This window comes from Mytilus galloprovincialis, chromosome 10 (assembly GCF_965363235.1).
Source record: "Mytilus galloprovincialis chromosome 10, xbMytGall1.hap1.1, whole genome shotgun sequence".
Taxonomy (NCBI): domain Eukaryota; kingdom Metazoa; phylum Mollusca; class Bivalvia; order Mytilida; family Mytilidae; genus Mytilus; species Mytilus galloprovincialis.
This window is the reverse complement of record NC_134847.1, coordinates 90,725,101-90,752,991: the sequence shown is the minus strand read 5'-3', so window position 1 is coordinate 90,752,991 and position 27,891 is coordinate 90,725,101. Positions and strand designations below refer to the sequence as shown.

At 31.6% G+C, this 27,891-nt stretch overlaps 1 protein-coding gene and 1 long non-coding RNA gene across 2 annotated transcripts in view; one reads left to right on the top strand and one right to left on the bottom strand.

The window, feature by feature from the left end:
* Positions 1–1,050: 1,050 nt before the first annotated feature.
* Positions 1,051–27,891, bottom strand: part of LOC143048747 (protein CIP2A homolog) — a 41,454-nt gene continuing 14,613 nt past the window's right edge. Inside the window, exons 6-23 of the mRNA XM_076222616.1 lie at positions 27,205–27,301; positions 26,173–26,295; positions 24,393–24,538; positions 23,455–23,530; positions 23,048–23,284; positions 14,527–14,683; positions 14,175–14,319; positions 12,817–12,916; positions 12,240–12,358; positions 11,561–11,789; positions 11,124–11,186; positions 9,665–9,775; positions 9,121–9,254; positions 7,502–7,564; positions 6,547–6,660; positions 4,911–4,993; positions 3,525–3,664; positions 1,051–3,084 (exon numbers count right to left, since the gene is read on the bottom strand). Of these exons, the coding sequence (XP_076078731.1) occupies positions 2,923–3,084; positions 3,525–3,664; positions 4,911–4,993; positions 6,547–6,660; positions 7,502–7,564; positions 9,121–9,254; positions 9,665–9,775; positions 11,124–11,186; positions 11,561–11,789; positions 12,240–12,358; positions 12,817–12,916; positions 14,175–14,319; positions 14,527–14,683; positions 23,048–23,284; positions 23,455–23,530; positions 24,393–24,538; positions 26,173–26,295; positions 27,205–27,301 (2,299 nt within the window). The 3' untranslated portion in view covers positions 1,051–2,922. The remainder of the gene's footprint in view (positions 3,085–3,524; positions 3,665–4,910; positions 4,994–6,546; positions 6,661–7,501; positions 7,565–9,120; positions 9,255–9,664; positions 9,776–11,123; positions 11,187–11,560; positions 11,790–12,239; positions 12,359–12,816; positions 12,917–14,174; positions 14,320–14,526; positions 14,684–23,047; positions 23,285–23,454; positions 23,531–24,392; positions 24,539–26,172; positions 26,296–27,204; positions 27,302–27,891) is intronic.
* LOC143048744 (uncharacterized) lies at positions 15,152–20,047 on the top strand. Its single transcript, XR_012969930.1, has 3 exons — positions 15,152–15,246; positions 18,150–18,232; positions 19,427–20,047. It is a non-coding gene; the product is annotated as an uncharacterized LOC143048744 (long non-coding RNA).

Genomic DNA, 27,891 nt, shown 5'->3' with positions numbered 1-27,891 from the left:
CTATCCACCTAAGTTAAAATGAAGTTGATGAAAGCAATTATAGGCAACCATACAGTATTCAACAATGAGATGAGAGTGGACATGCTGAAATGTCTCGCCTTCTTTACTAATCATTGATATTATGTTGATAGTCCTAAATATAAAGCTTTATTACAACTGTCTCATAAACTTAATTAACCAAGAAAACTAAACATTGACCAATGGACCATGAAAATGAGATTACCGTCAGATGAACCATGCCAGGCAGGCATGTACAGCTGACTATTCTTCCATACAACAAATAAAGTTTACCTTTTGCTTATAGTTTAAGAAAAACATACCAAAACACAAAAACTTAACACCGAGCAATGAACCATGAAAATGAACTCAACTGACAAATAGATCATAAAATATTTCCATACACCAAATATAGTTGACCTATTGCAATTAGTATTAGAAAAAAAAGACCAAAACTCAAAAACTTAACTTTGACTACTGAACCATGAAAATGAGGTCAAGGTCAGATGACACCTGCCAGCTAGACATGTACACCTTTCAATCATTTCATACACCAAATATAGTAGACCTATTGCATACAGTATAAGAAAAACAGACCAAAACACAAAAACTTACTATAACCACTGAACCATGAAAACTGTCTGACGAGCATGAGGACCTTGCAAAGTACGCACATACCAAATATAGTTATCATAGAGAGAATTTAACATTACAAAAAATCTCAACTTTAACTTAACTTTCAAGTAGTCATTGAACCATGAAAATGAGGTCAAGGACATTGGACATGTGACTGACAGAAACTTCGTAACATGAGGCATCCATATACAAAGTATGAAGCATCCAGGTCTTCCACCTTAATACAAAGCTTTTAAGAAGTTAGCTAACACTGCTACCGCCGCCGGATCACTATCCCTATGTCGAGCTTTCTGCAACAAAAGTTGCAGGCTCAACAAAAAAAAATATCATGGAGTTGTCTCACTTTGACATTCATCATAGACAAAATATTTCTATGTTTTCTAGATTCAATAAAGGAAATCATTCAAAACAATGAAGTATATCTAAAACTATTTATTTTGATTTTATAGGAAAGTGCAAAATATTTCATGAAAATATATGTCAGAAATAAGTTACAAGAGATATATAGTAAGGTATAAAATCAATAAATAATCTGACAGATTCCATATATACAACATGCTTAATGCACAAACATGCAGGAAACATGGCTGTCAATTTAAAATACAGTTTCCATCAATACATAACAACTAAACACACTCATTACTTTTAACAACATTTTGTTCTTAATGATTTGTAATTTTAAGTCATATTCAAAAAATGTCACAATAATAATAGGAGAAAGATTTAATAAAGAAATTCCAAGATAGTTTAGATGTTTTCATGTTCTGCAACTTGTTATATGAAAAGTTAAACCAAGATGCTATAGTTTCCTGAAACCTATTTTGATATCAAACATAACATATATCTAAGAAATATTGAAGAATGTTGAAAGAGTTAAGAGGCTGTCCAAGTAAATATCAGGCTAATCCTATGATATGGGTGGCACAACATAATTTTTTTCCCATTGATTTTGGTTCCAATGCAATATTTATATCATACAAAGGACATATATGTCAAAGATATTTTTGAATCAACAGTGGATGGCTCAGAAAATGATTTTAAAGTTCAACAAAATTTTGTACAAAATGAAGAGTTATCCCCCCTTTTCAATGAATTTTCAGTGCTTTCTATGTATTTTTTTCTCTTTATTTGTTGCAGTTAATAAAAAAACCAAAATTTAACTATGAGAAAGAATGAATTTGTGATATGAAATAGATGAACAAATTTTGAAAACAAAATATGCCATGTGCCATCCACTGCCTGGTTTTCCATGGACACCCTCTTAAATTGAGGTATTGCATAAACATATTTATGTTGTTGAATTAAAACCATGGCAACAGATCAAAATTAACCTTTTTTCCTATTATATTGTTATAAATCAGAAAATGAAGTTAATTGAGGTACAAATATATAATTAGTCAGATATATATTACACTATAAAAAAACAAAACAAGAATGTGTTCCAAGTACATGGATGCCCCATCCACACTATCATTTTCTATGCTCAATGGACCTTGAAAATGGGATAAAATCTCTAATTTGGCATTAAGATTAGAAAGATCACATCATAGGGAACATGTTTATTAAGTTTCAAGTTAATTGGACTACAACTTCATCAAAAACTATAAAATGAAGTGGGACAGATGGACGGACTGATGAACGGACGAACAGACGAGAAAACATAATGCCCATAAATGGGGCATAAAAACAATTAAAGTTTAATCATGAGGTACAATCAGTGAGATATATGTTACACTATAAAATACAAAACAATTAAAGTTTTGTCACTAAAAATCAATATACATATCACATTATCTTTATAGTAGCAGTCTTTATAAATAGATCACATATAAACACTGGCCTTATACTATGTTCATAACCATTATAACATCATGACGGCTTCAAATTCCACTCAAATGTTTATAAGATAAACTAAACAATGAAATGTATTGTAGGGGGGTAAATTATCAAAAAATATTTCTGTATGATTTAACTGGACTCACAACAAATGAATTAGTTTGAAACTTACACTAAGAACTGAGAAATATGTTTTATCTTGTGGCACCTTAATAATATCTAGCACCTTTAAAAGTCATTGTCAAAATAAATTTCATGGATTAAAATGGTTTTCTTTCTGATGAATGAATTAAGTCAATGATAAATGCAGTGGTCTGGCTTCATTTATGATTGAGGCAGCACTATATGTATATCTATCAGTGCTGTATCTTAGGTCTATCTTGTGTTAAATGTCTATGGCCTTGTTACATATCATCTATGGTTAAGCTACATTTTACGTCTATATTTCATTGTCTATGGACGTGCTCCATTTTCCGACTTTCCACTACTTAGACTATTAATTAAGGCAGCGATCTGTCGATGTTTATCCACTTCTCCTTTCAAGGCTATAAGTTCTTTATCTTTGTTGTCAATATTGGTTTCATGTTGTCTACACAGAAGTTCTAGTGAAGAGACCTGAAAAATATTATCAAACTATTTCATGTTGTCCAAACAAATGTTGTATTGATAAGTTGTATAGTAAAACTAAGTTATTACTCCCGGTCATTGGAGACCAAAATCGAAAAACAGTTTATCATATTAGTTTTGTTGTCTACACAACTAAGTCAGGAATCCTGAAATAATGATAAGAATTATAAATCTAATATCAAACAATAGCAAAATAAGACAGGGTGAGGCTTCACATTATAGGTTGACATTACCTACACCTATGTTGGAAAACAAACAGTGTTTTACTAAGTGGGACAGAGGAGATAATATTTTTGTTTGATCAATATTGGGAGGTACATTATGATTTAGAACATATTGTGGGATTTGAGATAGATAGTCTTGAGTAGGGCCTACAGACTGGGATTTGAGATAGATAGTCTTGAGTAGGGCCTACAGACAGTACAAACCTGATGTTGAAATTCTTTCTTTGTCTGTTCTAACTGAGCCATATTTGCTCTATATTTATCAACAGCTTCCTCTAACTGCTCTCTCTCACTCTCAGACGTCTTATAATCCTTCTGTAATTTTGTGTGAGTCTTTGTCAGTTCTAGAGGAAAAAGTAAAAGCAAATTGATGATTTATCATATATTTCACCCGATTTATAGCAGCCTTTTCAATTGTTTGTATAAATTAAAACGATGCAGAAATATTTTCTTCAAAACACAATACAAATCACAAATCATGTTTGAAAAAAAACAAAACATAATAGTGTTCCTATAAGAATGGAATATAATTTTTAAATGATATAGCTTTTATAATGTATGTTAATGTAGCACCTATGATCAAACCTACATGTTTAAGGTGGTATGCGAGTATACATCAAAAATGATAGAATTCATCTATACTTTATGCCAAAACATAGTATATGAAACAGATATATCATGTTAAGGAGGGGTATTTGCGAAAAATACTAGTCTAGAGAATGGTAAATTTCGCGAGCCGTAAGGCGAGGGAAATTCATTCTCAAGACTGGTATTTTTCGCAAATACCCCTCAAGAACATGATATATCTGTTTAATTACACTGAATGTTAATGTTCAAAAACGCATTGATGATCGTGACGTTACAAGCGTCCAGTCGGATAGAGTATTTTTTGGCAAATACCACGGCAGAGAGGGTAAAAAAAGCATATCCTTTTGGCAAATACCCTGGCGGCTTTATAAAATGAACGAAATTCATTTGGCAACAGTAAATTGGTGAAAAATACACTAGCTATCAGCCAATCAAAATCCAGGATTCTTACATAAGGTGTAATTAATTGCGATATGTTCAAAAATATATAATAAAATAAATGATAGGTCACAGCACATTTTCTCAAGCTCCAGGTTGTGATAAAATGACAAATTTTGAATGGATTATCCAGGGAAAAAAAACTTTATTATGTGATTAGAAGCTAAACTGAAGGATAGAATTGTAAAATAAAATAGAAGACAGCTTCAAGAAAATGCTTTTCAGAATATCAAAAGAAAAGATTGGGTCATCAATGTTTTTTTCACCAGCTAAAGTATAAAATAGCAAAATTTCATGTAGATTCTTTTCAGAAAATGCATTATTTCTTAAAATGCCAATTTAAAAACATTTAAAATCAAGCAAAAATAATCTATGCTAGTAAAAATATGAATATTTATAATTTAAAATCTTATAAATTTGATTTTTTTAATCAAATCACACATTAGTTATCTGCATTCCTGCATCAAATTTTGCCGACTTGATTGAAATTCTGGACCTTAGGTTGTCTGTTATCTACATTCCAAGATGGCAAAAGACACCCATACTATCTTAAAGTGAACTAACCTGAGAGTTTTGATTCTTTCTCCTTTAGAGTTTTATTTAAAGTTTTTCTTTCTGCCTCCAGCTTACTCAGTTGTTCTGCTGCACTAAAAAACAAATTTCCAGGTTACTAATTTTGAAAACTCAATGTAATAAAACCAGAGCTTAATGAGGTACCAAACACCTCATCTAAAACTAATTTGGCTCGTTTATTTTTCATAAATTGTTTACAATCTATTTCCTTTGACCCTTTGACAAAAATATAAAAATTTTAAAAAATTTGAACCAATCATTTCATCAGAAAAAATTTGTTGGTTATATAGCAGTTTGACAAATACTAATTTTGATTGTTGGGAAGCCTATTATTTACTTTACAATACAATGTGATTAAAACGTTTAGCTGATTTTACAGAGTTATCTCCCTATAGTGTTTGGTACCACCTTAAATGTAAAGAAAAGGCAATTTCAATCACAAATTGTAAAGGAGTCTGCAGGGAGTCTTGCCATCAAATGATGCTGTCAGTGTAAAAGATGTATATTTACAATCAAACTAGAGTGCACATACTAAAATATTTTGCCAGTTGTACTTATCATGATTAAATTTATGTGGATTTTTTTTTGTTCATCTTATATCATTTCAAAGTCAGATGAACATTGCTAGCCAGATATGTTCATCTTATATCATTTCAAAGTCAGATGAACATTGCTAGCCAGATATGTTCATCTTATATCATTTCAAAGTCAGATGAACATTGCTAGCCAGATATGTTCATCTTATATCATTTCAAAGTCAGATGAACATTGCTAGCCAGATATGTTCATCTTATATCATTTCAAAGTCAGATGAACATTGCTAGCCAGATATGTTCATCTTATATCATTTCAAAGTCAGATGAACATTGCTAGCCAGATATGTTCATCTTATATCATTTCAAAGTCAGATGAACATTGCTAGCCAGATATGTTCATCTTATATCATTTCAAAGTCAGATGAACATTGCTAGCCAGATATGTTCATCTTATATCATTTCAAAGTCAGATGAACATTGCTAGCCAGATATGTTCATCTTATATCATTTCAAAGTCAGATGTACATTGCTAGCCAGATATGTTCATCTTATATCATTTCAAAGTCAGATGAACATTGCTAGCCAGATATGTTCATCTTATATCATTTCAAAGTCAGATGAACATTGCTAGCCAGATATGTTCATCTTATATCATTTCAAAGTCAGATGAACATTGCTAGCCAGATATGTTCATCTTATATCATTTCAAAGTCAGATGAACATTGCTAGCCAGATATGTTCATCTTATATCATTTCAAAGTCAGATGAACATTGCTAGCCAGATATGTTCATCTTATATCATTTCAAAGTCAGAGAAACAGAACTAACCATGAAATTAAATATAGACCAAATTAAACATCAAAATTAGGCCACGGTCAAATGAACCTTCAGGCAGAGATGTACATCCTACAATCATTGTTTATACCAAATACAGTTGACCTATTGTTTATAGTATATATAGTATTAGAATAGTGGATATATTCATTTAGCGAATATCGGATTAGGTTGAGTCTACTGTATTTAGTCAAATATAAACATCATATTTAACATGCATACTAAGATATAATATTTGAAGCTACCATTGTACTTACCTATCACATTGCTCTTTGAGATTCTCATCGTGTTTCCGTAAGACTTCATGCATCTCTGATAATGTCTTATGTTCCTGTTTTAATGACAACAGTGACTTGTCTACTGATGTATATCTACAAATAGAATTATCTCACTAAATAACAATGGATGTAAATATAATTCACAAAGTTCATCTTCATTTGGTTTACTTTTTAACCTTATGCCTCTTTCTAAATGTGATAACATTAAATGACATTATCTGTGTGATAACTTATTCCTAACAAAAAACTTTACAAACTAATTCTGTTTTCATTTTCCCTTTCCATGTCTAAGAAGAAAGCTAATATTACTTATTGAATTGTACAACTTACTTTACTGACAGTTCTGTATAAGCTGCTGTTAATTGACTCAAACAACTTACTTTTCTGATAGTTCTGTGTAAGCTGCTATTAATTGACTTGAACAACTTACTTTTCTGATAGTTCTGTATAAGCTGCTGTTAATTGACTTGAACAACTTACTTTTCTGATATTTCTGTGTAAGCTGCTGTTAATTGACTTGAACAACTTACTTTTCTGACAGTTCTGTATAAGCTGCTGTTAATTGACTTGAACAACTTACTTTTCTGACAGTTTTTTATAAGCTGATGTTAATTGACTTGAACAACTTACTTTTCTGATAGCTTACTTTTCTGATAGTTCTGTATAAGCTGCTGTTAATTGACTTGAACAACTTACTTTTCTGACAGTTCTGTTAATTGACTTGAACAACTTACTTTTCTGATAGTTCTGTTTAAGCTGCTGTTAATTGACTTGAACAACTTACTTTTCCGATAGTTCTGTGTAAGCTGCTATTAATTGACTTGAACAACTTACTTTTTTGACAGTTCTGTATAAGCTGCTATCAATTGACTTGAACAACTTACTTTTCTAATAGTTCTGTGTAAGCTGCTATTAATTGACTTGAACAACTTACTTTTCTGACAGTTCTGTATAAGCTGCTGTTAATTGTTGGTGTTCCTCTGCTACTTGTTCTAACCTGTAAACAAATATATCATATTGAATTATTTACCTGTTGTGACATATTTTTTTTTATCTCATTTTCTTTGTACCAACACCTGTTAAACATTTAAATAGAGTCAGCAAAACTTAAGGTAAGTGATTTTGGCCCAAAGTGTAAATATTTGTTTGGACACAATTTCTATTGTAGAGAGAGATCCAAGGACAATCTAAAATCTCAGTCTAATTACAGGAGTGGCACATGGAAATATCAATTCCACCACTGTAACAAGTGTCTAACGATATTTCTCCACTGGAGACAGTATTAAATTTTGTTATTTTAAGTGTGAGGCTTGTTAAGCTTTTTAAATAAGTAAAATTTAAATATTGAGAGTGGAGAAATATCTTAATACACAAGTTAAAGTGGTGGAGTAAAGAAAGTTGCGTTCGTTGTATGTGATTTCATCAGTCATTGACACCTTTTTTTATGACGTCACAACAGGAAATTCAGAAGAAACCCCAAAAAAGTTATTTATGTCAAAATTATATTTCAGCCAATCATTGGCCGAGAACAGAAATTTTTACTAGTGTGGAGAAATATTTTTTCTCAGTCCAATGGAGAAAAGTGAAAACAGCACAAACAAGAATGTGTCCAAAGTACACGGATGCCCCACTCACACTTTCCATTTTCTATGTTCAATGGACCGTGAAAATGGGTAAAAAATATAATCAGCCAATAAAATTAGAAAGATCATATTATAGGGAACATTTGTACTAAGTTTCAAGTTGATTGGACTTCAACTTCATCAAAAACTACCTTGACCAAAAACTTTAACCTGAAACTCGCACTTTCATTTTCTATGTTCAGTGGACCGTGAAATTGGGGTCAAAAGTTTAATTTGTCTTTAAAATTAGAAAGATCATATCATAAGGAACATGTGTACTAAGTTTCAAGTTGATTGGACTTCAGCTTCATCAAAAACTACCTTGACCAAAAACTTTAACCTGAAGCGGGACAGACGGATGAACAGACAGACGGACGAACAGACGCACAGACCAGAAAACATAATGCCCCTCTACTATCGTAGGTGGGGCATAAAAATATAATTAGGTATTAAAATTAGAAAGATAATATCATAGGGAACATGTGTACTAAGTTTCAAGTTGATTGGACTTCAACTTCATCAAAAACTACCTTGACCAAAAACTTTAACCTGAAACATGCACTTTCATTTTCTATGTTCAGTGGACCGTGAAATTGGGGTCAAAATTTTAATTTGGCTTTAAAATTAGAAAGATCATATCATAAGGAACATGTGTACTAAGTTTTAAGTTGATTGGACTTCAACTTCATCAAAAACTACCTTGACCAAAAACTTTAACCTGAAGCGGGACAGACGGACTAACAGACGGACGAACGAACGGACAGACAGACAGACAGACGGACGAACGGATGCACAGACCAGTAAACATAATGCCCCTCTACTATCGTAGGTGGGGCATAAAAATTAGAGAATACAGTTTTCATTATAAAGAAGTTTTAACACTCATTTCCCCCCTTTTCCTAGCAATACTAAGAACAATGAGAGAACTAACTGAGATTTTTCCTCCATCACGCTCTCCAGTGAGTTTTGTAGATGTTCCTTCTTTAATTTGATCTCATTAATTTCCTCTTTACATTTCTCACTGTTGATCTCAGAGGAGTGAAGTAATCGTCTCATTTTAGCAGCCTAAAATAAAAGTACCATTAAAATATGCACTGAAATTCATTGATATCTTAGCTTCATAAACAGCTTTCACTGAACTGTTGATCTATTAATAGATCACCCTCTCTTAGCTGAGCCCTGACCATAAAATCAACATGTGAAAAAGGTTTGACCAGACTATAAATTCATCTGTGTTGAAGAGCTACTGGTGGCATTGGCTGTTTTCTGCTCTTTGACACATTCCCCATTTCCATCCTCAATTTTATTTTAGCTTCATATTAAGCTTTCCTTACATATTGAGTAATCAATGAGCCTGTTTGAGAAAGAGAGAGTTAATTGAACAATGATCCATTAACCAACATAAAAAAGGTTTGACCAACTTAATTCTGCTTCAAACTAAGCTTCACTTGAAAGAGGGGAAAGACTGAACTTACCTCCGCCTCATAAGCAGCTTTTCTGGATCTATGCTGAGCTATTAATCTATCAGCCTGTGTGAGAGCTAAACTCTTGGCTTCCAGCAAGTCTTGAAGTTGTTCCTCTTTTGTCTACACAAAACAAAATACACAGCTTTACTACAAATTCATCAACTTAATCCTTTAAATTAATCAGTAATTGTGTAAGACAGACTAAAAGCTGACCCTGACCAATGGATCATTTGGCATTCTACAAAACATCATGTATATCAAGTGGATAATATTAAAAGTGTAAAAATATGCAAGTGTTTGGTAAACAGGAAGTTGTTAAGTGATGAATCTGAAAAAGCATTACACGATATAGTGGACTTATATTAAGCCTGAAATCAAATTTTGGAAATCCTCTTAGTACAGTTCCTGAGAAAAATGTGACGATAATTTTCAACTTGGCTATAAGGTGTAAAATGATACAAGTGTTCGGTAAACAGGAAGTTGTCTAGAGATGAATCTGAAAACGCATCACACAGTATAGCAGACTTATATCAAGCCTGAAACCAAATATTAGGAATCCTTTTAGTACAGTTCCTGAGAAAAATGTGACGATAATTTTCAACTTGGCTATAAGGTGTAAAATGATACAAGTGATCGGTAAACAGGAAGTTGTCTAGTGATGAATCTGTAAACGCATCACACGGTATAGCAGACTTATATCAAGCCTGAAACCAAATTTTAAAAATCCTGTTAGTGTAGTTCCTGAGAAAAATGTGACGAAAATTTTCAACTTGGCTATCAGGTGTCAAATGATACAAGTGTTCGGTAAACAGGAAGTTGTTGAGTGATGAATCTGAAAACGCATCACACTGTATAGCTGACATATATAAACTCTAAATCCAAATTTCAGAAATCCTGGTAGTGTAGTTCCTGAGAAAAATGTGACGAAAAATATTCATGGGACGGACAGACTGACGGACGGACTGACAGAGGTAAAACAGTATACCACCCTTTTTTTAATAGCGTTAAAAGCAGGGATATAATAAACCAGTCCATTATTTGCATTATGATCCTTTAAAATGTCAATACATATATTAAAGAATTACACAATTGCCTTTCTTTAACTGTTTATGATATCTGTACACTGAAACTGTTAAATTGTTGGTCTATATTTAGTCTTGGAGTCTTGCAGACACTGGGAATATTCTTATCATTTCTATTTTTTTATTTTTTATTTTGCATGTGCATGGTGCCGATTAGAAGAGTCAATCCCATATCAGCTGATTTTTATCATTGGTTCTTATGATGGGCATTGGCTACTTGCATGCCTTGTAATTTTGTTTTAAAGTGTTCTTGAAAGATATTCATGTATAATCATGTATGGTTGCTACAACTACTTGCATCCATTTCGTATGAATTTTGGTGGCTAGTTCAAGTTGTTGTCTCATTGGCATTCATACCACATCTCCTTACTTTTATTCATACTAACCTGTAGAGACTGTATCTTGTGTTCATACAGGTCTATAATCTCAGAGGAGTTAGCTCCCTTCAACTCAAAATAAAATAGAATATGTTGTAAATAAACATGAACTAATAAATTATTAACATCTACATCATATTCTGTCTCTGGCGATAGTTATCATTTGCAAACATAACTATCTTAGTTTTCTTTTTTCTCTATAATATGCAAGAGAATTGGTCTAATTTAAACTTCAATGAACTCTGTCAAATAATCTTTTAAAACTATTTTTTTTATTTTTTTCTGTGTAAACCATTCATTGTAGATAATGATAGTTTGTTGTATGCTAACATAAAATATATTCAAGCAACCAACATAACAATCAGAGCACTTGTAACCAATTATAATAAAGAATTCTTATATAAGTATATCTTATAAGCATTATACTATTATAACTTGTTAAATACCTCAAAGCCCGACTGCATCCTGTCAATAAGAGATTGAACTGAAGCATCCTGGTCTGACAGTCTCGTAGCATCCTGTATAGATATCCTACTGGCGTCATGGTTTATGTTTTCCTTGTTATCATAACTCTGTAAAACTGGCATATGATACTGAACAGGTGATTGAATTGTCTCCCTTTTCATTAACTCTTCCTTCCTCTTACAATTACTAGCAGCCAAAGCATCACCAAGTCTGAAAATTACAATACAATTATTCTCTCAAACTATTACAGCCAAATGCATTGAGTGTGAAGGTAAAGGTAATATCTTTGGTTAGATTTCCTGCTAGCTGAACTGTGAAGTCATTATTAGGTTAGGGTAGGTCTGTAGAACTAGGCTATTTTAAAAGGAGGGTAGTATACATTACCTTATTATGACTTCAAGGTTCAGCTAGCAAGCAAGCAAACCAAAGATATTACCTTTACCCAAACACTCAATGCAATCGGCTATAAAAGCATTTATCTCCAGGATATATAGACCAAAAAAAATTGACATCTAGGTAATTAGACATTTATGCAATATCAAATTATTTATAAATATAAATATGTTAAAAGCATGTTATTGAGATATACCAAAGTTTGTTTTTTTTCAATTATAAGAATTTTCAAATATCCATCTTTACCACCTGGTTATTATAACTTACAAAACTGTAGGAAATGCATCAAACATTGAAGCAAAACAAATGATCTGTAATGTCACTTGTACTACTGTCCGGTTGTCACTTGTCAGTCCAGCGGACAGGAAAGGCACAATTCTACTGTCCTGGAAAAAATAATTAAATCTTATCAACTTTTAAACTGAGAGATGCACAGATTATAAAACACAATGCCCTCTACTATAGTAAAAATAAAAAGGCATATAAAACACAATTCCCTCTACTATAGTAAAAAAAAAAGGCATATAAATGCTGTGTGTAGTGACTTGTCAGACACACCAATACAAAAGGTAAAATTATTCTGTCCTATGTATTCATTGTCCGTATTTGTTTTTTCTTCAAAATATCAGTGTTTTCAAAACAATTAGTTTATTTCCCTTTACAAAAAACATACTGAAAGAGATATGTGTAAAACTGATTATAAACAACAATGTGTGTAGAGGATAAATGTAACTAAACATATTTCTAACACTACTACAGAAAATATTAATATACTTTTCAGTAATGAATCAATGATTCAATATGTGCAAATTTCTATATTCTAATGCACTTTGATTTCACTCACTTGTAAACTTGATGAAAACAAAGCATCAACTTCTGGTAGATTTTTTGCTAATTTTGCCATCAAATCCAAACTATACATGACAATTTCTACACCAATATCACTGGAATATATATGATAAAATGTCATGTTTATATACTGTAAATTCAGAAAGAATTGCATGCATTTATTATTTACATTCTGGAAGAATGGACAAAAATGCAAGATTAATCATTGTGATTTAAGGAAAAACTGCATATATCAATCAAATATCAGAATGCAGTTCATTATAGTGATACTCACTCAATCGCATTATTTGCATTAATAAAAACCTAGCAATAATCTGAATATATACAGTAAAATTAAGGAATAACAGTACTGTAGTTGAAGAGTTGCCACCGTCAATTGTAGATTTGACGGTTGCAAGTGCAGTTTTACTGGTGACGCGTAGCGGAGACGGTAAAACAGAGATTTGTGACTGTCAAATCAAAATTGACGGTGGCAACTCTTCAACTACAGTACTGTTATTCCAATTCTAATGCATTTCAAAAAGAAATAATACGATAAAACTTGGAAAAATGTCTAAATGTGACAAATAAAAAAAAATCTGTGAAACTTTATGAATGATTTTGACGCAAAGACGTCATGGATAAACGTGATGTCAGACAAAGGAAAACTTACAAACTGGAGGTTATTCGTTACCTGTACGCTTCAAATTAGGATAAAAATAACTTTAAAACGGAGAATTCGAGGTAGGTGTTGTTTTATTTTGGATTATATAGTAGTAATCGAACATTTGTTGATTCAATCATTTCAAAATGGTTGTTCCTCCTTAGTTATGCCTGGTCAACTGTGGATTTGACAGCAACTTTTAGCCAATGAAAAAAATTGTAACATACAAATTGCATTAGAATACTCAATAGAACACTAAGACTAAGTCAGAGAAAAACATGACCTTGAGCAATGTGCAACTATAGGTATCAACATATTGTAGTAACATAAAACATATGTATGTAATATTTAGAACAGTTTAATTTACTTAACAAATTAATATTTATACCAATAAAAACAATTTTTAAAGATTTAATTATAAGTATAAACATAGAGCATTTGGGCGAATACCTTTTTCATTCTAACAATGTCCAAGTAAAAAAATAACCAGTTTTAAAAATATATATTCATAAATTCATCTTTTCTAAATTGAACAATGATGCAGCAGCTGTGAAAAGTATATCTAAATAAGAGTTATCTTACTTTGTCCATAACCGTAAACAATTACAAAATGGATATATACATTTCAAACCCCAGTGCTAAATAGGTTCTACCTTTAAGCTTTGGTGCTTATAAGCATTTTGATTTTATATATGCAATATAGAACTAACCTTAAATCATCAGTAACCAGAGTAAATTTGCTAGAATTTAAAGCCACTTTATTGTTAGAGAACTGGAATTCCAGTAACTTAGAAAACATCTGCATATCCACCATTCCGACCAACTTTCTCTTTATGTCCTCTTCTCCTGTCAACACTAAAAATAAAATAAAATCTCTGAAACCTACATACTAAAGCATATGCTTAAAAATTAAACAAATTCAGATAATTCAGATAATCATTCAGAAATCTCAATACTTATCATCATTTAGTAACAAGTATGTTATAAAAAAAAATAAACCATGTTATATGTCTGATAAAAACAAATTCCTGCACCAATAGACAGTCTTAGTCTTATACGTACCGATACACAGTTGTAAAGCCTTTATGATCTTTCTACTGATTCTCTTCATTATATGACTCTCTCCTTCAATCCTTGTACTGAGAGCTTGTAAGGTCAATGGTAAAACAAGGTCTGCATGAGCAGAGTACTGGATCCTTGTATTGGAGTAAATCATTTCCTATAAAAATAAGAAAAACATACAGGGCAAACAGTAAAAAAAAGTCTTCATGATTGGAGAGGTGAATTCTTGTGTTGCAGTAAATCAATTCCCAGATTTAATAACTAAAACCTTAACCTACATGGCAAATGAAAAAACAAAGTCTGCATGATGAGAATATTTGTTTTTTTTTTTTTTTTTTTTTTTAATAAAATAATGTCTTTATTGCACTTTTCTTTGCTGTTGTAACAAATTACTCGACCTACAGCAGTTGGCCGAGTATCCCTGTGAATTAGTCACTGGATAACCAGGGAATTTATTCAGTGAATTAATATATAAGATCATAGTTTGTTAGTTTTACAGTTCATGGTTATTACATACATTTTACAAACTATATTGTTTCATAATTACGGAAAGTGTACAGTTTTGTCCGGTTTTGTTTCTAAAGATTAAAACTTTATGATCGTTGACTTTTAACCTTATTGATGAAAACCGTTGAAGCTTGTTGATCAATTGTCCGGATTAATTTATATGTTTTATTGATACACACGAACAACTTAAACTTTAGTTAAAAATTACATGTGGTAAGTTTCGACGTTGTAGTTGGAAATTCATTTGATTAAGTGATAAAGTGTGTATAAAAGTATTTTGAGACAAAATTCTGTACATTTTCACAAAGCATGCTGTTTTGGTATATTACCACGTGCTCAGATATATTGTCAACTTTTGCTACACAAATTCTATACATAAAAAAAATATTGTATCTAGCTATTCATGATCATATGTATCTTTTTACATCATTTAAAAATTTGCTGTTTTTAGCATTAATATATATGTTAATTTCGTATGTGTTTAAAAATTCATTTCTGAAAACTGTATAAGCGTCTATGTCTTTTTGTTTATAATTTGATATATGAGTGCTTTTATGAATTGAATATAATAAGACAGTAAGGAAGAGATTTATATCATTATACATAGGATCATGTATTTTATAGCCCAGTACTAAAGTTTTAAAATTAAAAATATGTGACCCAATTTTGATTTTGCTTACAAGTACATATATTTTCTTCCAAAATTCATGAAAGAATTGACATTTGAGAAAAAAGTGTTCGTAATCTTCAGTCACATTACACAAGTCACACATACTTGTTTCTTGTATGTGCCATTGTAGTAATAATTGTTTACATGGTAGGATGAAATGGAGTAATTTCCATCTTAACATTTTATATTTGTTATTAATTAAATAGGTAAAAGTAAATTGAAGCACATTATTTATTGGAGTGATTGATTCTAGATTGAAGATGTTTTTCCATTTGGAGAACCCTAGTGGTCTCTCCTCATTTTTGTTATTTAAATAGTTACATATATCTTTGGATGACATGTTTTCAATTAGTTCTGTTTTTTTGTTAACAATCAAGGACAAGTTTAATTTTGTTTTTACAGAAGTTTTCAAAGATTTGTCAGATTTTAATGTACTAACCCATTCTTTTGGAATACAATTTTTCAATTTTAAAAGTTCTGAGATCCAATTGGTTTTTGAGGTTAGTTTCTCCAATATAAGTTTTTGTGATATGTGCCCTTTTTGGTCAATTATATCATTAATGAAAATAATACCATCTTTTATCCAATTTGGGTAAACTAAACATTTTCCTTTAAATTTTATATTTTTATTACCCCACAACATTTGCTGCCTAATATTTCTATTGAAATAATATGTTGGAATGACTTTCCAATTAGCAAATTCTTTTGCCGTTAATCGTTTAACCCATGAAATATTTAGTGCATTTAAGAAGCAATCAATGTCTGTCATTTTTAGACCTCCATTTGTGTAATCTTTGGTAAGTGTTGAACGTTTTACCTTTTCTTGTTTATTATTCCATATAAAATTATAAACAAGTTTTTTAAAATCTTTTATGTACATTTGGGGTATTGAAACAACCGAAGCCAAAAAAGTAAGATTAGGTAAAATAAGCGACTTAACAACTGTTATTCGTCCTATCATGGTTAAATTTCTTTTTTCCCAATCAAGTATTAATTTTTTTGTCTGTTTCATTGTTTTTTCAATATTTAATTTGTCACATTCACTTTTATCTAATCCAAAGTAAACACCTAGACTTTTAATTGGTTCTTTGCTCCAGTGTATATTTTCAATTTTTTCTTTACAATGTTTAAGTCTACCTAACCATATACCTTCTGTTTTAGATTTATTCAGTTTCAAACCAGAAAGTGTTCCAAATATTTCTATTAGGTTTAATGCTTGGTGTATTTCATTTGTTGAACTGAGAAAGAGTGTTGTGTCATCAGCCAATTGGGAAATTTTTAAACTGCGTTTTTTCATCAAGTTTAATTTGAAACCCTTTAATGTTTGAATCTTGTCTTACTCTACAGGCCAGGATTTCAACTGCCATAACAAAAATAAGAGAACTTAACGGACATCCTTGTTTTATACCACGGTGAAGACTGTAGGTTTCTGAAATCCAGCCGTTATTAGACAGGCATCCTTTAGTATCATTGTATAACGTTTTAACCCATTTTAAGAAGGAGTGTGGTATTCCAAATTTTAGTAGAGATTCATACATGAAGGGCCATTCTAAAGAATCAAAGGCTTTGGAAAAGTCTATGAACAATAAAACCCCATCTATATTAAATTTTTCTGAGTAGTCTATAATATCTTGAATCTGGCGAATGTTAAAACCTATGTACCGATTTTTTATATATCCATTCTGATCGCTATGAATAATTTTGGACAACACCATCTTTAATCTTTGCGCTAAGGCATAGGCCATAAGCTTAGTGTCTACATTTAATAAAGTGATTGGCCTGTAGTTATCTAATGATAATGGATCATTTTTTTTATATAATAAGGAGATAACACCTATTTTTTGGAGAGTTGTCATTTCTTCTTTTTCATAACATGTATTAAATACTTTCACTGCAGATTCTTTTAGGTATGACCAAAATGTTCGATAAAATTCTACACTGAGACCATCTAGTCCAGGGGATTTATTTAGTTTCATGTTAAATATAGCATTTGTACATTCTTCTAATGTTAGGTTGCCCCCCAATAGTTCACTGTCACTATTGGATAGTGAGTGATCTATCTTTGTTTGACTTATATAATTTTTTATTTCTGAAGGGTCCGGTTTGGTACTTTTATACAAATTTTGGTAATAATTTTTCCTTAAAATAAGAATATCCGACGCGTCTGTAACAATATTACCATGGTCATTTCTAAGGGCGGAAATGGTTTTCTTGGTTTGTCTTGATTTTTCAAGACCCAAAAAATATTTTGTGTTTTTTTCCCCTTCCTCTGCCCATCTGACTCGGGATCTAATTTGTGCACCTCTAGTTTCTTTTACATATAAATTTTGTAAATTGTTTTCTACATTATTTATTTCTTTTTTAAGATGTTGAGAATTACTTGATTTTTCATTTAAGAATTTTAACTTATTTTCTAAATGTTTAATTTCATTTTTACTTTCAACAGCCTTTTGTTTGCAGTATGCAATGGTTACCTCCCTTACTTCAGTTTTGAAAATGTCCCAAGTAACTCGAGGATCATTATTTTTGGTGAGTATTTTTTCTTGATGAGTATCAATTAGTTTAATTATTATTTCTTTGTATTTTGTATCATTCAGTATGCTGTTATTTATCTTAAAGAATCCTTTGCCTTTATTTTGAGCTTTAAGTCTTATTTGTACAGAGATTGCTTGATGATCTGTATGTGATATTAGTGCAGGTCTTATGTCTGCTGATATTATGTGAGGTCTTATATCTGGGCTTATTAGAAAGAAATCAATTCTGCTTGCAACACTTCTATTGTTTTTTCTTCTCCATGTAAATTGACTGCTGTTTTGATTTAGTTCTCTCCAAATATCAATAAGTTTATATTTTTTTATAAGTTGCTTTAAACTGTTAACAGGTTTATTTTGATTATTAGGGCTAATACTTTTTTTATCAAATGAAGTTAAACTTTCATTCATATCACCCCCCATTATTAATATTCCTAAGCGGTTATTGTTAATGATATTGTTTACTTTTTTGAAAAAAGAGTTTCTATTTCGACGAATGTTCGGAGCATATACATTCAGTAGCGTAAAAATATTACCATCAAGTTCTATGTTAATGAGTATTATTCTTCCATCATTATCTCTAGTTTCATTAATAGTTTTATATTTTATGTTATCTTTTATAAGAATTGTTACGCCTCTTGATTGTGAATTTCCGAAACTATGGTAAAGTTTCCCTTTTATCTCATTGTTTATGACATTTTCATGTTTTTCAATAAAGTGTGATTCTTGTATGAATAAAATATTACATTTTTGGTTTTTGCACCATAGGTTTAATCTTTCTCTCTTTTCTTTTTGCCCTAAGCCTTGACAGTTTAAGGAACATATATTTAGTTTTTCACTCATTATAGAGATTAATTATTTTTATATTACACGTCATACACGTATCTTCAGAATTATACAATAGAGACAGAAGGTTGAGCTTAAAAAGTAAATAAGTTGATATCATATTGTTAATATACACACTGAAATTGTTTACAAACACATATAAATTATACACATATAAATTATACACATATAAATAATATAGATAACAGTTGAATTTTATTTCTAAATTACATAGTATCATGTGTTTAAAACCAACATTAGTCATGATGATGAATTTTATATTGTGTGTGATAATCATATACTTGTTCACATGTTTGTTTAAGAAAAAGAAAAAAGAAATCATTATTACGTTTATTTTCTTTTTCAGGTTGATGTGTCTGTTGCATAGAACATGTAGAAGAGATTTTGTATTTTGCGCAAATTTACTTTTGGGATTTTCATGATACACAAATAGGAGTATTTTTCTCACAGCGTTATGAAGACTGTGATTTTGGATATAAAGTAGAAGCATAATGATATGACAACTGAACCATGATGACTGGATTTTCCTGTTCTCTTTGCTCAACAATTTTATTTTGTTTTTGAATATCCTATGAATATTGAGAAGGAAGTGTACAAGAAAATTAAATACTTGTGCAGTGTATAATGTACATTTGATTGGATTTAACAAGCATAAAAGTATTGGATTTGTGATAGTATTTGGATTATGTCTGTGTGAAAATGTGATTCTAGAATTTTCCTGATCTAATCTGAGTGTCTTAGCATAAGGAACTGCTGATGTACATGTATCATAACTCTTTTTATGCATAATGTTTTTTTGGCGGATAACGTTTACAAAACATTTGATAGTTGTGATCCAGATTTTATTATGACATTTAGTTGATAGATATATAGAAATTTGTTTGCCGTTAAATAGATTGTGAATTTTTAAAAGATGAGTGCTTTTCAACATGTTCAATATCAAAAATAAATTACATGTATACATATATTTTTGTATTACTCTTTCATGGGAATATGTATAATCTACTATTATACCATATCCGTTTTTTTGTTCATTTTTTATAATATAGATAAAAACAACAAAAGAGACAATAATAACATAGATAAATTTACATACACACATGAATATTTACAAAGAAATATTTGGGTGTTGGCCACACAAAAAAAAGGGGGGAATTAAAAATACAATTTGTTCTTTAATCATAATACATTGACCTGAATTATATCGTCTTCAAATGAGTTAATGCCCTTTTGGTTTTTGAATAGGGACGGATCGTTCATGGACTTCATCAGTCGGTGTTGTTGCTGGACGCTTTTCACTGCGAGAGTCTGGTGTTCCCGCGCCAAATTGAAACATTGTTGTCTGAATATTTGATTTTTTTGCTGTAGCGTCTCCTGATTTTTTCCTTCGTTTTGTTGTTTTCTTTTTTTTCTTTTTGGGGTTTTCCACTTCCTCCAAAATATCATTGGTTTTATTTTCGAATGAAAATGTCTCTTTGGTGATTTTCTTCGAGGCCTTTCCGAGTACATTTGATAACTTTTTCGGATTGACTTTTGTTGCTGATTTTGAAACTGCTACATGCATGTTTTCTTCTGGTGTATCATCAATTGACTCAGTGTTAGATTTGTCACTGTCAGTATCACTTTGAGAAGAGCTGCTGCTTTTTGGCTCATTTTCATGAGGCATGCTGTTACTCTCCTTGTTTTGAGCTTCAAAACTTGGACAGTCAGCCTGCTTATGCCCTGGAAGTTTGCATTGTTTACAGACCCAGTCATTTTGACAGTCTCGAAATCTGTGACCATTTTGAAAACATTTATTACATACTAAGTTTTCGTTTGTTGATGGCATTTGATCTTTGTGGAAGACCGTAGCTCTATACTTTCCTATTCTGATAAATCTTGGTAGGGGTTTTTCTAACGGGTCGCAAAAAAGAATGCGGTCACCCGTTTGGCATTCTGTCAGCAACCCATCTACTCGGAGTCGTTCTCTGTTTAATTTGTGAACGGTTCATTTGCCTTCATTTTCAATGGCCCTTAAAATCTGACCATCGTCTGCAGAACACGGAACGTCTTTGACTCTGACACGTAGGTACAAGAGTGATGAGTATTCACTTGATTTAGGGTTTGTACTATACACGTTAATTAGCTTGTTACGTACAATTATCTTTTTGGTAATGAGAGTTTCTCTGTCATTATCAGAATCTGGGTAGATGCGCCACATACCTCTTACTCGTTGTAGGCCTTTCAGATGGCTCTTTGGTATACATGAGTCAATGGAGTTGTAGAGTTCGAGGTGTGTAAGGAATTGATCTGGGCTGGGTTTCACCTCACCAAAGAGGTCAGTTTCCAGAATAAATACAGGTTTTACAGAGCTAAGAGTTTCGTGAATATTGACATGAGGTTCACCATTCAGATAATCTTTAGGTATAAGACCTAGTTTAACTGCATCATTGTAAGTTTTGGATGAATTCGTGTTATGGCTAACATCACTGTCATTTTGTGGTTTACCTGCAGTAGCCATATTGAATTTACTGGATGGTTTCTTTTTCAACGTATTTTTGTATGAATTACAAGTTCAATTTAACTAATTAAATAGTATATGCACGTCACTACACTTTCATAGGTTTGTTCTGTCGAAAAACAGTCGTTCGAAGTCTTGTATTTACGATTATTTCGTAGATTTGGTAAGAGCTCAAAATTCTCCTTGGATAAGCTTGAGGCCGCTTACGTGTATTTGTATATTTGTATCTGAGCAAGTAATTTCATAAAAAAATCAAAGTGCTTGTAAGCACTGAAGGGTAAAGATTGCTTTAATATATCAGTGGGAAGGAAAACTAAACATTGCAATGTGTAAAGTATTTAATGTATCACAATTATGGACAAAGGAAGAGGGGCACAGTTGGTTCACATGGGAATGCCAATAGTTTGTTGAAAAACATGTCCTTCAAATATAACAAATATGTAATCAATCCAGAAATCAAGCATCTGGATAATGTCAGTTGCATTGCAGTAGCACACTGTTGATCAGAAAGACAAATGTTGATTGGTATCAGTGTTAGGGTTAACTAGATATCATTGAGATGGGAGCCATCTCTGTGGTCCCCGCTGTGAATAATGTGCATTAAAAAATTGTATCTTTACCATAGGACATGGGTTTGTCAACTGAAATCAAAGTTTTTGACCTTGACCTTTGACCTAGGAAGTTGTAAATAAATTAGGACACACCCTTTGGTGTTGGTTTATAAACATGTCAAGTATAAACTTTGAAATGATAACGGTTCTCAAGATATAGAGCGGACACGATCTTTACCATAGGACATGGATTTGTCAACTGAAACCAAAGTTTTTGACCTTGAACTTTGCCCTAGGCAGTCGTTCATAAATTATGACACACCCTCTGGTGTTGGTTCATATACATGTCAAGTATAAACTTTGAAATCATAATGGTTCTCAAGATATAGAGCAGACACGATCTTCACCACAGGACACAGGGTTGTCAACTGAAACCAAAGTTTTTTTACCTTGACCTTTGACCTAGGAAGTTGTACATACATCATGACACGCCCTCTGGTGGTGGTTAATAAACATGTAAAGTATAAAGTATGAAATCATAATGGTTCTCTAGATATAGAGCGGACACAAAGTTAAAGTGTTACGGACGGACGAACGGACGGACGGACGGACGGACAGACTGATCACTATAGGGCGACCCGCCTAAAGGCAGAGCTCTAATGAAAGATGAATCTTTACGATTTCAGGTAAATCTGTATACAGATATACATAATAGATATTAGAATGCAAGTTTTTATTATTGCGATGCTGATCTAGTAGCATTATTCACAATAACTTCTAAATTAAATAACAGTAATAAATAAAATAGTCTCTGTCATGTGTAACTTATAAGTGTTAATAACATATAAACTGTCTACTTCTGAAAGTCACAATAAATTGTTTATGGAAATTAATTGCTTTACAGTAGAAGACATACCTCATAAAATTCTGCCAGAAAGTCGATAGCATATAATGACGCCTGATCATGTGACTCGGCTGGTTGTGATGCCCAGTGTACAACAGCAAACAGTGGTTCTTTGATTTGAGAGACAGGTGTCTGGGCTAATTCAGCGTAGTGATCTCTTTGTTGTACAGAACATGTTGATAATATACAACGACATATTATAGGTCTAATGCCTTCTACAGCAGACAGGGACAGCAGAAGTTCAAAAATCTAAAATTTATCGAAAAAATAATTAATGTTGGCTGACTTTTAATAGAAATAGAACATTACAGAAGTCATTGTCTAAGGTTCCAACAGTTTTCTCATGTATTTAGAATGAAAAACAATAAACAATTTTGATTTCAAAAGATTTAATTATTTTATATATATATTGATCTTACCTTTACCACTGACTCTGCAGTACTGGTAGCTACCAAATTAAGCACCTTTTCTATGCTAGAACTCAATTTCTCAAATCTGAAGAAATCATAAAATTATTCATATTATATTTACATATTTGGAGTGTTTTCTTCAAATTTTTAGCACTGGAATCTTTTATCATTTATTTCTCTCCAGGCAATTTAGATAATTCAACTGATTTAAAACTCTATAACAATTTGTTGCTATCCAAGCCAAAAGCAATGTAGGAACTGCTTTTAATATGTCACCATCTCTTCGGCAGTCTCTTTTGATACCCATGAGTTGCTGCTTTATACATGTTTCAATTGATATTTAATAGTGTGTCTTTCTATGTTGTGATGTTACACTATTGTTTCAGGTAAAGGTGAAGGTTGGTACCTATTAAAACGTTTAAAACCTGTTTAAAACATTTGTTTGCATCTGTCCTAATTAGTCAGGAACCTGATGTTCAGTAGTTGTCATTTGTTGATGTGGTTCATAAGAGTTTCTCTTTTTTTATATAGATTATAGACTGTTGGTTTTTCCAGTTTGAATGGTTTTACACCAGTCGTTTTTGAGGCTCTTTATAGCTTGCTGTTCAGTGTGAGCCAAGGCTCTGTGTTAAAGACCATAATTTGACCTACTGGTTTACTTTTGCACATTGTGGCTTGGATGAAGAGTTGTCTCATTGGCACTCATACCACATCTTCTTATATCTATCAGACTGTACTCCTTATCTCCTATGATTATAATTTCCCAGAAAGTTATAGCTGACCTGTTCTCTTTTCATCTCAGAACAAATAAATACCATATTTTTTTAATCAGAATAAGAAATACATAAGTATAGGTGCAATAAATGTGACAGTACAAGTTCGCAATAAACTCCAAAAAAAAATTGGCTGTATTGCAGTATGTTTATCGATGAGTAAGGAGTACTTACTCTACAAGTGACTGCTGAATATTTTGATTTTTGAGTAAATCTGCAAACAGATCAACAGCATACTGTCTGGTTGTCCCTGTGTCTCCGTTTAATACAATGTTAAACATCAACTGGAATGTCCACTTTACATTCTTTGGATTAAACAGCTACAAAACAAACAAACAAACATCAACTGGAATGTCCACTTTACATTCTTTGGATTAAACAGCTACAAAACAAACAAACAAACATCAACTGGAATGTCCACTTTACATTCTTTGGATTAAACAGCTACAAAACAAACAAACAAACATCAACTGGAATGTCCACTTTACATTCTTTGGATTAAACAGCTACAAAACAAACAAACAAACATCAACTGGAATGTCCACTTTACATTCTTTGGATTAAACAGCTACAAAACAAACAAACAAACATCAACTGGAATGTCCACTTTACATTCTTTGGATTAAACAGCTACAAAACAAACAAACAAACATCAACTGGAATGTCCACTTTACATTCTTTGGATTAAACAGCTACAAAACAAACAAACAAACATCAACTGGAATGTCCACTTTACATTCTTTGGATTAAACAGCTACAAAACAAACAAACAAACATCAACTGGAATGTCCACTTTACATTCTTTGGATTAAACAGCTACAAAACAAACAAACAAACATCAACTGGAATGTCCACTTTACATTCTTTGGATTAAACAGCTACAAAACAAACAAACAAACATCAACTGGAATGTCCACTTTACATTCTTTGGATTAAACAGCTACAAAACAAACAAATAAACATCAACTGGAATGTCCACTTTACATTCTTTGGATTAAACAGCTACAAAACAAACAAACAAACATCAACTGGAATGTCCACTTTACATTCTTTGGATTAAACAGCTACAAAACAAACAAACAAACATCAACTGGAATGTCCACTTTACATTCTTTGGATTAAACAGCTACAAAACAAACAAACAAACATCAACTGGAATGTCCACTTTACATTCTTTGGATTAAACAGCTACAAAACAAACAAATAAACATCAACTGGAATGTCCACTTTACATTCTTTGGATTAAACAGCTACAAAACAAACAAACAAACATCAACTGGAATGTCCACTTTACATTCTTTGGATTAAACAGCTACAAAACAAACAAATAAACATCAACTGGAATGTCCACTTTACATTCTTTGGATTAAACAGCTACAAAACAAACAAATAAACATCAACTGGAATGTCCACTTTACATTCTTTGGATTAAACAGCTACAAAACAAACAAACAAACATCAACTGGAATGTCCACTTTACATTCTTTGGATTAAACAGCTACAAAACAAACAAATAAACATCAACTGGAATGTCCACTTTACATTCTTTGGATTAAACAGCTACAAAACAAACAAATAAACATCAACTGGAATGTCCACTTTACATTCTTTGGATTAAACAGCTACAAAACAAACAAATAAACATCAACTGGAATGTCCACTTTACATTCTTTGGATTAAACAGCTACAAAACAAACAAATGTAAGTTATTCTTACATACAACCATTTCAATTTCAAAACAGAGATATGTTTCTCTTTAATAATAAACTTTGTCTTGTCAGAAAATCAATTTTACTATGTTTTCATATTCAAAGTATGTTGGGTCCTAATAAAAAAAGATTATGTATTAATTAAGCAAGTTGAAGTTAATCAATTTGCAATTTAAATCTTTACTATGAACATTTTGATGCTTGTGATCAGTCACATTATCTGACTACATTTAAAGAATACTTACATTTTGTCCTATGTCTTGGTGTAAACATAAATATGATATACATGACAATGTAAAGATCATCATCGTTAAGTTCTGGTCGTCTAAATATGACATCAACGTCTTGTACAAATTCCTTGATCCTTCCTAAAATGAAAGTACACAGTAACAATGATTTAATATCGTATAAATTACAAAACAATCCCTGGGGAAATGAATTTATCTAGATTTTATAACAGGTAGGCCCTCTATTCTAAGTATTTTACCACCAGCAAAATTCATTTCCTCTGATTGACCTCAGGTGACTTATCATAGAAAGCTCAAGACATTGGAGTATGATTAGAACTATCCTAAAGAATCCTGATGTTGCAGACCACCTGACATACATTTCCTCTGATTGACCTCAGGTGACTTATCATAGAAAGCTCAAGACATTGGAGTATGATTAGAACAATCCTAAAGAATCCTGATGTTGCAGACCACCTGACATACATTTCCTCTGATTGACCTCAGGTGACTCATTCATAGAAAGCTCAAGACATTGGAGTATGATTAGAACTATCCTAAAGAATCCTGATGTTGCAGACCACCTGACATACATTTCCTCTAATTGACCTCAGGTGACTTATCATAGAAAGCTCAAGACATTGGAGTATGATTAGAACTATCCTAAAGAATCCTGATGTTGCAGACCACCTGACATACATTTCCTCTGATTGACCTCAGGTGACTTATCATAGAAAGCTCAAGACATTGGAGTATGATTAGAACTATCCTAAAGAATCCTGATGTTGCAGACCACCTGACATACATTTCCTCTGATTGACCTCAGGTGACTCATTCATAGAAAGCTCAAGACATTGGAGTATGATTAGAACTATCCTAAAGAATCCTGATGTTGCAGACCACCTGAAATACATTATGTTTGTATTTTTAATCAGATTTTACTCAAAGCTGTGAAGAATTTCATATTAAAATAAATCTTGAAACTAGATGTTTTAAACAGTCAGTGGAAATATATATATATATATAAGAAATGAATTGAGTGCTACTTACCATATTTTTAATATAAGACTGTGTGGCAAAGTTATCTCTACAAAGATTGACCAGTAATCCGAGACATGGAAGCGTAAATTCTGTAATAGGGTTAGTTCTGGAAAACAAAAACAAAGGAATACTTGTATGTCTGGAAACCCAAAATACAACTATATAAATACTGTAATGGGGTTAGTTCTGGAAATAAAAACAAAGGAATACTTGTATGTCTGGAAACCCAAAATACAACTATATAAATACTGTAATGGGGTTAGTTCTGGAAATAAAAACAAAGGAATACTTGTATGTCTGGAAACCCAAAATACAACTATATAAATACTGTAATGGGGTTAGTTCTGGAAATAAAAACAAAGGAATACTTGTATGTCTGGAAACCCAAAATACAACTATATAAATACTGTAAATGAGTTTTTTCTGAATGAAATGTCAATGAATTCTATGCAAAGCAACCTAAAAACAGGTACTAAAATTCTGTGACACAATTAATTTTGTTCTCAAATAAATAAACTGAACAAACATGAGGAAGACTTTTCTTAAAACCTTCTCAGGTATTCATTTTTGTTTGAATCAAATTCAGTAGCTAATTCTTGGGATAAAACGAATTGAGAAATTATTCAATTTTTAACATTTTTGTTGTTGTTTATTTCTTACTTTTTTGTAAGTAGTGAACTTCCTTTTAGACACTAC